This window comes from Lytechinus variegatus, chromosome 9 (genome assembly GCF_018143015.1).
Source record: "Lytechinus variegatus isolate NC3 chromosome 9, Lvar_3.0, whole genome shotgun sequence".
Taxonomy (NCBI): domain Eukaryota; kingdom Metazoa; phylum Echinodermata; class Echinoidea; order Temnopleuroida; family Toxopneustidae; genus Lytechinus; species Lytechinus variegatus.
The window spans coordinates 3,941,165-3,955,325 of record NC_054748.1 but is presented as its reverse complement, the minus strand read 5'-3'; the positions used below and the strand labels follow the sequence as shown (position 1 = coordinate 3,955,325).

General features: G+C 35.7%; 2 protein-coding genes across 4 annotated transcripts in view; one reads left to right on the top strand and one right to left on the bottom strand.

Annotated features, from left to right (window-relative positions):
- Positions 1–859: 859 nt before the first annotated feature.
- LOC121421217 (muscarinic acetylcholine receptor M2-like) lies at positions 860–2,236 on the bottom strand. The gene has a single exon (XM_041615879.1). The coding sequence runs from the start codon at positions 2,180–2,182 to the stop codon at positions 860–862; it is 1,323 nt and encodes a 440-aa protein (XP_041471813.1). The 5' UTR covers positions 2,183–2,236.
- Positions 2,237–12,220: 9,984 nt separating this feature from the next.
- LOC121420991 (nucleobindin-2-like) overlaps positions 12,221–14,161 on the top strand; it is a 35,815-nt gene continuing 33,874 nt past the window's right edge. For all 3 annotated transcript variants that reach the window (XM_041615557.1, XM_041615556.1, XM_041615558.1), the window contains exon 1: positions 12,221–12,306. The gene's annotated coding sequence lies outside the window, so the exon portion shown is untranslated. The remainder of the gene's footprint in view (positions 12,307–14,161) is intronic.

Below are 14,161 nucleotides of genomic sequence, written 5' to 3'. Positions count from 1 at the left end.
TCTAATTTTATCATCATTGTCAGATGAAACAATTATCAATTCCTCCCTGAACATGTGGAACTAACATTATTTAATATTACATGTTCCAGTCAAGTTGGTCCTTATTGTCAAATCTGTAAAAAAAAAGAAATATTGTATAATGCAAATAATAAAAAAAAACCAAAAGAAATAGTGACTGAGGGACGTCATCGACTGTCTCATTTGTGAAAAATAAGCGAAACTTGAAATGTCATAGCTTTTTTTATTTTACATCCGATTTTGATGAAATTTTGACCGTTATCCTAGTTTGATTTTTTTCTTTTTATTCACATCAAAAGTTTTCCGGGGTAAACTTGACCTTTCATAGTTAAGATGTGTTTGTCAGTTGCTGACGAACACAAGTAATGATCAATTTCAACTTTCTGCTCGATATGTGTCTTTTCAAGATTCATTGGCACTCCTCCTTATTTTAAGTATTACCAATTTGTATGAATTCGCTGCTTGCCGGAATGTAGCCCACCCCCTGCTTTTACATCTAGAGTTTGGGTGTATAGGGAAGAAATTGTGAAATTTGGGATGGGAATCTCGTGTTGGTAAACCATACTTTTGTTTCTTAAGTTACTGAATATTTATTTACTTTCTTAGTTCTTTCATGGTAAATAAAACATTTGGCCTTAAAACACATTGATTGACGAATTTCATAATTTTATTGTATGCAAATAATCTTTTTTTTTGGGGGGGGGGATCAATATGATGGAGGGGGTGGGGTGGTTGCGACCACCTCGGTAAACTGGGAGGGGCGACCTTCTGTAAGGTTAGAGGACGTGGTCCAATATTCACTGCGTCTATGTTCGCCCCGCTCTCCTTAATTATCTTCAAACTATTTCTGAGATTTTCTATTAACACAACGCCGTAGGATCTTGATGATGGTTTTCCTGAAGAGTGGTTGAGCCATGGCATAAGCCAAAGGGTTCACCAGGCTGTTGCTGAAGGCAATCCAACGTGTTATCTCAGATAACCTGATGGACTTACTGATGGTTCGGTAGAAATCAGGGGCCAGAGCGTACATGGTGACCGAGACTGCCGTTGGTAGCCAGGTCAGAATAAACACCAGGACAATCATGCTCATGGTCCGCATTGCCTTTCGTCCTTCGGTTCTTGATTCTTTCTTGGGTTCCTTCGAAATAGCGTTGCTCCGAGACTTCACATTATCTTCCTCGTCTCTTGCCATGGTCTTAAATGTTCGTGTCGGACCGTCGGAGGCCAAGCCTCCAATTCCATTTGAAAACTTTTCGTCCCCGATCTGTGGATTCTCGACACCCTTAGTCGCTCCTGCATTGCTCATCATATCCAGAGAGACACTTGAGATAGCTGTTTCTTCAATCGATGTCACTGAGGTTTTCGATCCATCAAGTTCACCGGGGCTGGGAGGGCGCCTGTCTTTAGGCCTTCTCAGGGGAGCGGATTTTGCATGTCCTTTTTCAACGCCCCTCTCCCTGTTAAAATACTTTGTGAGGTATTTACTGCCGATGTTTTTAACACGGAAGTAAATTCGGATGTACAGACCAGTCATCAGAAGAAACGGCAATCCGAACCTCAGAAAGAATACAAGAAGGCTTGCCGTGTAGGTCAGGTTGTAGTTTGGTCTGGAGAGGCCAGAGGAGATGACAAGGTTGGTTGGCTTGATGAAGTCCCAACCGGACGTGACCATCATCCAGACTCCGAATGATGCGACCCACGTGAGCATGTTGACCACCACAGCCTTGCGGATACTCCGTCTCTGGTAGTGCAGGATGGGAAAGAACGTAGCTAAGTAACGATCAATGCACACCACGACAACACCACACACGGACACAGCCAAGATCGAGTTCTGGAACCCCATGAACAGAATGCTCGCCACCTTCCCAAAGGGCCAACCGTTGAAGAGATGGATCGTAGAAAGTATGGGCATGCAGAATAGTCCCACGACCAAATCTGCAATAGTCATGTTGAAGATGTAGCAGTTGGTGTATGTCCGCAGTTTCTTCTCGACGTAGAAGGCAGCCAGGATGAGACTATTGGTGGTGACAGTCAGTCCAGAGAAAACGATCAGAGCTAGGAAGGCGACACTAAACTCTGGCCCTGGTGTGTCTTTGGGGATATCTTCACTCATGTCCAGATCCGAGGATCCCGTAGAAATTTCCGAAACATTCAAGATGTCCATCTTGACAGGGTCAGGTCAACTGCTCCAATGAACACGAGGTTGGCTTTACGGCAAACTGATGGTTTGATCATGGAGCTAACAGAGAAATAGCTCTATGGTTTGATCACACTTTATATGATTTGAAACAGAACTGCCACTAGTAAGCCAGTGTGTCTTCTGAATATAATGGAGGCTGTATGTGCATGGGCATGAATATATATATGGTTTCATATTTTTTTCAGTAAGGTAGAAAAAAATGAACATAAATGTCCTTGATATTGCTTACTGACACACACCAACTATATCGATTCCTCACGTACATGCTGCTTTCTTCATAATATAAGAGCAAATCTGCGTAAATTGGTGTGATGTGCAGTAATAAAAAAAAGCATAAAGATGGGGGAAATACACAGCATCTCATGAAAAGTTGAAGGACAAATTCAAATAAAAAGAAGAGGAAGAATGGAGAAAAGGAGAAGGAGATCGAGCAGAAAATATTTGGAGTTGAAGAATGATGAGGAGGTGGAGAAGGGGAGATAAAAAAAGAAAAATAAGAAGACGTAGAAGTTGAAGTAGGAGGAGGGGGAACGGAAAATCTCCCTCCTTTTTGTTTAAGAATACTGGCCAAACGCAATGTTACATAGGTACATCTTAAATAAAGAAGAATCATATGGATAAATGCTTGTGTCCATTCCATTTACAGCGGTGGTTGTGTTCCTTACTCGTGGTAAAGTGGTATGAGCCAAAAATTTCGAAGAGGCACGATTAACATGAAGTGAGCGGGGAAATTCCTTGAAAATCATGACAGCAGAGCGAAGCGAGCAAGCAGAAATTATTGCCGTTTTAACAATGAATATCTAATTTTGTGACTTTGTCATAATACTCAACAAATAACATATTTTACCCTTTTCCATTATTTGTCTTTCCTTTTCTCATATTCCTTTTTTTAATTTTCTTGATTGTGAAACTTTTGGGGGCAGGCATCCGCACCTGAAATCATTGAACAAAATAAGACAAGAAGAAATTATGGTATTTAGTCTGTTGGCCTATGTTCCACTTTGATGCGAGTCAGTGTGTGTGTATGTTGGTGTGTATTTGTAAATTGAGTTTTTCCGACGTGTATAAATCATGTGATAATTTACATCTGGGATGGACCTTGACGTCACCATCCGAAAGACGTGATTAGAGCTCGAACCTCGAACCTCTGCATCAATTAGTAACTTCCCCGCATAGCTTGGATTACAGGCACATGCCACACCCCTCCCCCTTTTTGTAAATAGTTTATTCATGTAGTATGCACAGTCAATTCACGTCAGAAGCCACTAACCATTGCCACAATTCTATTCTAGATGAAGTTAGACGTAAGCCCACCGATCAGTAAATGGACTAATTGCCTGCCTACATTGCACTACAAATCAATCAACCCTGATACAGAAATAACATGTCAAAATGTGGTTTTGTATCTCGAAATACGCGTGAATCCAGGGTTCCACACTCTTAAATGCAGGAAAATCAACATTTCACCCCCCCCCCCCTTATTCGATACTCCTTTTCACATTAACATGGACCTATATATTAGATCCATGATATGGATGAGGACGGTTGTCCTTTGTCTGATTTGTATCCATTTATTATGTTGGCTGTTTTCTTTGTTTTATTTTTCTCAATTTCATTGTGACTTTTGGGAACGCTGTCATTATCATTATTAATATTATTGTCATTATTATCATTATCATTACTATCATTATTATTATCATAATATTTATCATCATTGTAATAATGATAATGAATATTATCATCATCATTCATTCATTCATCATCATCATCATCATCATTATCATATTTATTATTATTATATTTATCATTATATTATTATTATGATTATCATTATTATTAATCATTATTATTATCATTATTATTATCACCATCAAGGTTAGGCTGAAAACATACCTTTTTAATCAGTAGTAAATCATAGTAATTTTAGTTGTTATCTGTTTTGTTATTCCATGTATTTTTCATGCATTTTCCTTAACTTTTTTGTAGTCTTTAAGTGTATATTATTCTGTATTCTGTTACTTGTAGTTTTTTGTCTATGTATCCAGCGCTTAGAAACAATGCGTATTAAGCGCTTAATAAATGTTGATTATTATTTTGTATTATAAAACGGGTTCAAGGATGTAGCCAATGGTGAGTGCGTATTCAAGTCACGTGTTCATGCTTTAATTATGCGCAACCTTCCAGTCGTGCATTTTTCGTGCAGCACTGTGCATTTTTTGTGCAGCACTATGCAATTTTTGTGCAGCATTAGTTCCAATAGCACGTAAAAACTGATACGCGTTCAGTAAAAGAGGCTGGCTAGGATTTTGATGCGCTAACTTAGGCGCGCAGAGTACGCCTGTGATGTCATAATTGATAGTCTTGTGATCTCTTCGTCTGTGCGATCGTACACAAGTTGGAGGGATTTGAACAAGATTTCCATGAAAAATTCTTTTTGCCGACCCGTTTTATAAAACAATTAATGCACATTTTAAGATTCGTGATGTTAGTGACGATGCGAGCAACTCTCGGGCATTCACAATATTATGCAAAAGCACTCGGCGCAAGCGCCTGATGCTTTCGCATAATTGTAAATACCCTCGAGTGTGCTGCATCGTCATAACACACTCATAAATGTGCATTAATTGTATTATTATTATTATCATTATTACAATTTACTGTAATTGGGAGAGGAGTGAGCCATGTGCGTCACTGCGAAGTATTTATAACCAATACATTTTTAGTAGGAGAAGAAGGAAAAGAAGAACAAGAACAAGAAAAAAAAGAACAAGAAGTTGAAGAGGAAGAAGAAGGGGGAGGAGGAGGAGGACAGGAGAAGAAGATTATAGAAGAAGAAGAAGAATGTAGACAAACAATAATGATAATATTGAAGAGGAAGAATGTGTATGAAAGAATAAAAGTAGCAATTTTTTTCTGATGAATTTACAAGAAGATGCATGGAAGGTTGTATGTGCGTGTGTGCTGGGGGGGGGTTCTTTCTCTTTTTGAGATATACAGTATACTTACGCCACTGATAAACAAAGTCGACTATAACTTTGTTATCTGTAACCTTACTTCTTCGAATTCAATCAATAATGATCCCAGGAATGCTCTCAGAAACGGTACTGGTAAATATCATTTACCTTCTTTGGCATTACCAGAAATAAGTGCAGCATCCTTTGAACGATGGGCAAAATGCTGGTCCTTTTATGATAAAGCTATAGATCAATACTTCTTTCCAAATCTGAAGAAAATAGCGTTCATTTACGAATTGGATACATAAAAAGTTATATTAGAAAATTCGAAGATACGACTGCCTCTTTCATGCTATCGACACTTTAAATGGACGAAAATTGCCGTAACAAAGTCTTTTTTCAAATCAATATCTTATTTAAAACATTATATGAAGAATCTATTGAGAAATCATCGATTCACCGGTATCCATTGATAAAGTCAGATATGAATAAATCTATACTAGTAATTAAATTGGCTTAAAGTGCTTTCCTATCAATATAGGAGAAGTATTGTAACACTTTATTTATATGTATAAAAAAAACTTAATTTGCCATTTGAAAAAGAAATATAAGTAAAGATTTTATATTATGTTCATATTCGCGTACATTAATGAAATAAAAAATCTTTGCCTGCCGAGAAAATTATTGGTTAAACCGCAAATAAAGGAGATTTCATACCAGAAAAAAAATTGACAAGCAAAAAATGAAAGAAAGAAAGAGGTCTTTAAGTAAAAAAAAAGGTGAATAAGTCTGTTTTCATTGCATTTTTACATTACAATTTATTAATTTTGCTTCTCAATAGGGGAGGGGGACGTTCCCTGCCTAAGTTGTGACTCGTCGGGGGGGGGGGGTAAAAAAGTTATTTAGATTGATATTTTATTTAAAATTAGGAGACTATGCCTTAAAACCATTTCATATCAGTTCCTCGTATAGATATATCGGCCTCAAATCATATGGTAGAAATTACACAGAGTGTTCCTCTTTATAATATATAAGCACATCTTTGTGAAAAGTACTTTTGATCAATATAAAAGAAAAAAAAATCACAAATGATATACACTTGATACTTTCCTGCATGAGGTCTGAGATTTCGGCCTATAAAAGTACCTTTAGATTAACTAAGTGCTTGCCTTTCAAACGACAGGTAAAATATTTCATTTACAATTTGAATACGTTATATCAGAAACCACTTCATATTAGCCTACAATTCATCGTAAATATCGATAAAGCCGGATGTTGACTTCAGTAAATGCATTAATTGTATATTACTTTCATTTCAATTTCATTTCTTTTGAGAACTATTAAAGATTATATTAATCAATATATATTTCAGGCAGGTCTATAAAAGATTCGTTTGAGAAGGACATCGTCTTTTCTTGAGTGCCTTACTTCATGTTACACTCATCGTCATCAAATAACTCTTAAGTGTGTGTGTGTGGGTGTGGGGCACAGAGAGTGTTAATGCCGTAAAATGTTTGGAATCAATATCTCTTTTACTGTCAGTCTGAAAAAAAAATGTTAGTCACATATCGTGACTGGGAACGCGGGAGATATATCTGTATTGTGGAATCAATTGGAAAACGAAAGAGATAGAGAGAGAGAAAAAAGAACCCTCTAGATATATCTTCAAATTATGAGTTTAGAAGTTCCTGATGGATCGAGCATAATAATTGCCGATATTGCCTCATACGCTTTCTCTTAAGACACTCTGTTTCCCCTCTCCGTCCTCTTGCCCCCTTTTTTCTGTATTTATTTATTCATTCATTTATTTTTAAGAATTATTTATTCATTTATTCATTCATTCATTTATTTATATACTTACTTATTAATTCCTAATTAGTGGCAGGAATATATTCCTTGAAACGCAGAGCGCGTAACAGCTGCACTGCTAACGCCAGGGTAATTATGCTGCATATACTGTAGAGGGCTTAGGGACTTCTCACAAAGTAAGTATTAAGCGCTATATAAGCAAGTATAATTATTATTAATCTATGTATTTATCTGTATATTTGAAGAGCTCACTTGCAAGGGGTTAGGTCAATTTTTCATCAAATTTGATATTTTTGTCTCAATGTACAAATTTTTAGTAGCTCTATAAGATGATACAAAGAAAAGTTGAAATTCCCATTAAAAAGTGATCTAAAATGGCAAAGAAAACTCACTTTTTCAAAAGGAGTTAGGTCCATTTCAGTTAGTTGCAAAAGGGGTTAAGTCCACACAGATTTTTTTTTGGAAAAGAATATTTGTAGAAATATGAAGACAGGTGGATTTCTTTTATATCCAATTTTATGTTCTCATGGTAGGGTATCACGAAAATTTAGTTTCGCATAAGAATATTGTAATATGGGAAAATACAAAAAATGATTTTCTTAGAGTGGACCTAACCCCTTTTGCAAAGAAACTATTCTGAAGAGCTCATTTTCCAGAAGGGGTTAGGTCCATTGTTCTTAAATTTTTATTGTTTTCTGTCTCAAATCCTCTAAATCTGTAGTCGTTCTGATGAAAACAACGAAAATTTGAAATTCACATGAAAATGTGAATAAAAGTGGCACAAGGAAGGAAAAACCAGTAAGACCAGTAAAATTTTTTACTGGTTTCCAGTATACTTTTACTGGTTTCCAGTATATTTTTACTGGGCCAGGTGATTTTTAACTGGACCAGTAAAAATCAACTGGAGACCAGTTCCAACAATTGCATTCCAGTTGAAGCAATTAGTAATACCAGTTAAATTGTTTTTCATTAAACTGGTGTTAATGGTCCAATAAATGGGCTCCAGTAGATTTTTTCTGGTTTCCAGTATATGTTTACTGGACCAGTTGATTTTTAACTGGACCAGTAAAAATGAACTGGAGACCAGTTCAAACAATTGCATTCTGATTATTGGTCCAATAAATAATGACTTTATTTCAAGTCAGATCATTTAACAAATTAGGAAAAATGAATCTTGCTTTTCAGAGAAAGTTATTATCGTTTTCATTTATCATTGTTATTACCATTGCTCTTATAATTATCACAATTATTATTATGATTATCATGATCATTGCTGTAATCATTCCTATTACTGTTATTATTGTTATTGATATAGTAATTATTATTATTAATATCATAATTATAAAGTATTAATATTATCATTAAAATAATTATTTCCTCTAAAAATATATGATTATAAGATCAAAGCAAGATATATTCCTCTGATATAGTCAACTGGTCTAAAGTAATTCAATGTTTGAAATTTAACTGGTCAAGACCAGTAATACCAGTAATTCTGATGATGCTGATCATGTGGTTTACCTCATTTGCAAATTTCCTTGCAATAGCACTCATTGTTGTTTGAAAACCTTCAAAATAAGTGTGTGAACTAATTTACAATGAAAATGTGTAATTTCATACATCACATTCAAAATAACAGCAGAAAGATTAATTTACTAACCATCTTTTCCATCACATTTCACTGGCCATGCTATATAACAAACCAAATGCAGTAAGACCAAATGCAGTAAGACCAGAACGAGGCCCAGTTCGACCAGTTTGAAGACCAGTTAGACCAGTATGAAGACCAGTGAGACCAGTATAAATTCCAGTGAGACCAGTAACAACCACCAGAAACAAGACCAATATAAAATTCCAGTACTTCAAGACCAGTTTAATTTTTAACTGGACCAGTATGACCAGTTAGACCAGTAAACCGATGTTCCAATTTCCAGAGTTACCAGTTAAAATTATACTGGTCTAACTGGTCCAGTGGAACTGTTTTTTCCTTCTGGGACAAAGAAAAATCACCTTTTTATTCAAAATATATTGGATTCATTTCAGTTTAGTTGCAAAAGGGGTTACGTTCACAATGATAATTTTTAAAAGAATATAGAAAAAAAATGAAGACAGGTAGATTTCTTTTAAACCCAATTTTATGTTCACATGATAGGGTAGTACATCATTACAATTAGTTTCTCATAAGAATAATGCAGTAAGTGAGAATAAAAAACAAGGTTTTTCTCGGAATGGTAAAAAGTGGACCTAACCCCTTTTGCAACTAAACTCTTCATTCACTCATTCATTCATTCATTCATTCACTCATTTATTTATTCATTTATTAATAGATTAATGTTTCTGATGTTTATTTATTCATTTATTTGTTCCCCTCCATTGTTAATTTAATCATTTCTTAAGGAGGAAGAAGGGCCCGGAGGTTATACTTAAAATATGCGGACAATTTCTGAAAAATCTGTTAAAAAGGCGAATTTATTTAATCATAAAGTTTAGCTAGCAATATATTGTGAAAACAGTTTTATGCTTTTAATGAATATCATTATTTGGGCTGATGATGCCAAAATCCTACGTACCTTTTTATTATGTTATTAGGGACCTACATGAAATCATAATTATTTTTTTTCGTTTATTTGTAAAATAATGATGTCTCCCTTAAATGAATTAAATTGCAGCAATGAATATATAAATTAGTTGTCAATCGATCTTTTTTTTAGTTGTTGGAGGAAAAAAATTGAATAACCCTAGTTTGTAATGAAATACAAAAGAGCAAGTTGGAATTTGACGTCAGCATGGTCAGTTTGCTCATTGAATATTCATGAAGACATGCCCATCAGTTCACCGGAATAATACAAATCTTTAAAATTCTGGCATAACTTTGCTATTCTTTGTCCAATTCAAATCTTCTGTGTTTTGATTGTCTGATTTATCTGTTCAATTCGTAGATTTTCAGCCTGGAATATAACTTTTTTTCAAGACAATACAAAATATGCCCTTTTTTATGACGACAATTTTGCGTTATACCAAAAGGCGTTGCGGTGCGTATGTTTATGTACTCATTTACTTTAAGTGTATCTATTTTGGTTATGATGTGATGTACTTGAACTTTTTTGTATTGAGTTGTCAATTCATATAAAAATAAAATAGGCCTTTATATAAAAAGTAGAAGTTTGATGTCTTTACAAATTGATAAAAACCTTAACAATCACATTTAACACCATTTTTTCTTGAGTGTTATATAAAACACAATATCGGACATCTTCCAATATAATTATAAATAACATTGATGAGGCTTATGTCGAAAGGGTGGGTGCTGTCGCGTTAGGGTGCGTCAACGCGAACGCGAAGATTCGTCCATAACTGGGCGTTGTGGCGAGCACCTGTAATCCAAGCTGATGTGGGGAAGTTACAAATTGATGCAGAGGTTCAAGCCCCGGGTTCGAGCCCTGGTCACGTCTTTTGGATGGTGACGTTAAAGGTCGGTCCAGACGTAAATAATCATATCTGATTGATACACGTCTGACAAAACTCAAACACACACACACACACACCCCGGTTTGGCCGAAAGGGTGCGTTGGGAGCGCCATGCACGTCGCGTCGCGTTCACTGGAACGCGCCCTTTCGTCCAAAGCCCCCCCCCCCCGGTTTGGACGAAAGGGTGTGTTTAATAATAATGAATAAATAAATACAAATATTTATAAGAAAGCTGAATATAAGGTATTTTGTCAAACATTGCCAATTTGCACGTAAAATAGTGGATTTTCAATCATTTAAAGCATTGACAATTTGAGGAAAAGAAAGAAAAGTTCAACTAAGAATAATAATGATAATAATAATAATAATGATAATAATAATAATAATAATGATAATAAAATCAGATACCCATGCACCCTTGCAATAAGCCACTTTTGGGTGAAAATTATTATTATTTTCATTATTATAAGTATTATTATTGTTATTATTATTATTATTATTATACAAACAACACGCACATATTATTATTATTACTATACACACAACACGCACACATACACAACAGATACATCTCACAAAATATACTGAGGCAGGGTCTCAAGTGTAAAATATAGTAAGGTAGGGTCTGAAGAGTTAAACGTTGTGAATGCTGACCCGACATCAATTTTGGCCTTGCCCTTCCAGGACACATCTGCCGTAAGTTTTATAATTTGGGGGACACCAAATATCTCCAGGTATACGAATGTTTTCCTTTGTAATAAATACACACCTGCAAAGTATAAAATTGAAGGTAAGTTACTTTTTTTTATTTGAAAGAACCTTGAAATCAGTCATAATTTTTACATGTATCAATATTACACCATAAAACTGTTCCACCGAAAAATCCTCATGGAGCATATCACTCGTCTTTTTTGTTTGTTCAGCTTTCTTATAAATATTTGTATTTATTTATTCATTATTATTAAACATACCCTTTCGTCCGAACCGGGGGGGGGGGGGGCTTTGGACGAAAGGGCGCGTTCCAGTGAACGCGACGCGACTTGGCGCTCCCAACGCACCCTTTCGGCCAAACCGGGGGGGGGGGGGGGCTTTGGACGAATCTTCGCGTTCGCGTTGACGCACCCTAACGCGACAGCACCCACCCTAGCTTTCGAAATAAGCCCATTGATGATGATAATAATATGCATTAAGAATAAACTTCTAAAATAGATTTAACATAATGATATTTTCCAGTGTAAAATAACTAAATTAAAAAAGTGATTTTCTAAATACAACTTGATCGAGGAAAGCGATCGAGCGAGCGGTACTTTTTTGATGAAATAGAACAATATTACCACCTTATCATTTTTGCGTATCAACCTCGGAACTTGAATTTAAGATTTGATGGGGTGGCGACACGGCCTGCATGGGAACGATTTTTATATATTTTTTTCTGAACAGGGAGGGGTGCTGGTTAATTTGACTGGCAAAACAAAACAAAGCAAAAATAAGGTTTTCACTACGCTTCCCAGGCCCAGGGGCCAGGGCCGTGGGTGGTGATCCCAGAGGAAACTTAAAAAAAAACACACTCCCGGCTTAAAGGGGGCCGAGGCGATTCCGCGATCGCCATATATATACACAGAGTAAATTTGAATTGAAAAAAAAATGAATGTGAGAGGAAAAAAAAGAAGAAGGAATATAAAAAAGACAAGATATAGGGGAAAAAAAAACACTGAAAAACAAACAGCAAAATGAAATCGATATCTGCTTAGATATCGATATCAGCACTGTTGGGTTAAGGACACGTATCATAAAACTAATGATTTGTATGAAAATCTCTTCCAGACGGACCTATTATTCTTGATGAATTTCTTTAAGGTATGCAAATTGCTAAGTATTAAATTAAAGCTCTGATATTGTTTAACAAACAATCCATTGAGATTGTACTTTGGCACTTGCTTCGCAGGTGTAATTAAGGCCTTTTTGACGATGATATTGATTATTGTTGTGAGTGATATCTTCATTGTAGTCCCAGTCGTAAGTAGTGGTGTTTCTTTTCTAGTTGAGCAATGCAGTTCAATTACCCATGGCATTGCATTGGCCATGCATTGCAAATGCAACATTTCTTTTCTCTTATTTGTGGCTTTCTGGTAAGTATTGTATACTCATGCCTTTGCCTATAACTGTATTATTTGGAACAAAATATAAAATTGAATGCCAACCTGCCTACAAATTTTGACAGCTTTTCTGCAAAAGTGCAATATTTTAAAAATTTTATTCTAATTTATCTAGGCCTAGACTAAATTTTAAATTATTTTAGAGTCTAAACAGTAAAAAATAAACAGGGCAACTTGGATTGAAAAATTACTTGCATGTGCTGATAGATATCAGGAATCGTAAAATATTTGTTTTAATCAATAAAAATCATAAATTACTTTATGATATTTATCAACCGAAAAATATCACTCTAGGCGACAACGCAATACTTACCCGTGTTAAGAAACTGGGACTCCACTCACGCGCATTTGGGCCGCCCTAGCTTAGAACTAAGCTTTGTTTCACGAAAAACTGAATATTCTTATAATTCAATACATGTAACTAATTAGATTAGTACTGTTAAATCGGTACTCACCGGTTCTTTTCTTGAATTTTCTTGAAAATTCCCACGCTTCTGGCTTCAATTCTGCGATAGATTCTGTTGCCATAGACAGCTACACATGCAACTTTATTTATAAATGGAGCGCCCCTTACGAGAGTCGCTAATGCCGCGGAAAAATTGTTAGGCATTTTGGCCTGTGGTCAAGGCGTTCTTCTGTTCTATTTTTTTATAGGTATGAGATCGAAATCACAGCGACTATTCACACTGTTCCATAATGATTCCGAAAGGAGGTGCAACACCCCCCACCCACATGGGCGCAAATCCCAGGGGGACACTTCCCCCTAACCCAAAATAGTAGGGGCACATTATCAAATGTCCCCCTACTATTTTTGTTCTTTTATATATGATGGAAAGAAATAGGCCTACATCATTTAAATCGAAGTAAAACATGTATTTTGGACGAGACGACCTTCTTTTGGGGGTGATAAACCTTCCTTTTTGTTTTTTTTTTGTTAGTTTTTTTTTTTTGCCTGTTTTCCAGCCCCCTGGTCCCCTACCTTAGATTTCCACCCTTGCCTCCCACTACTCTTGATATTGTTTGCGAATCTGTTTTGTAAATTAAAGGGGAATTTCACCCTGATAAAAAGATGATGAAAATATGAGAAAAATCATTTCAAAATATCGATGAAGGTGTTATTTGACAAAAAATGGAGTTGATAGAATTTAGAATGCTTGATTTATTGTGACGTCTATAACGAGCAGTTGCTCTATCCTAAATATAAAATGCCCAAATTTCCCATTTTTAATGGTCCGTAACGACCCACTTTTTTCTTTTTGATAACAAGTATGAACTGATATAGGCCTACTAAAATGTACCATAAAAATCATTATCATGTATTTCTTGACATTTCATTTACTTTTTTACCATAATAATAGCTGCTTGCAAAGGCCTACGCCGTCACAAAAAAACCCGGGGGGGGGGGGGGGGCCACTTACATTGACGAGTGGATACCATGCGCGACCAAAAAAAAACGTAAAAAGGATGTCCTTTTCACGATAGGGCACGTTACCTACGTAACGTGATAAGGGTGTCAAAAACACAAAAATAACGAAAAAAGGGTATCTATTAATTCG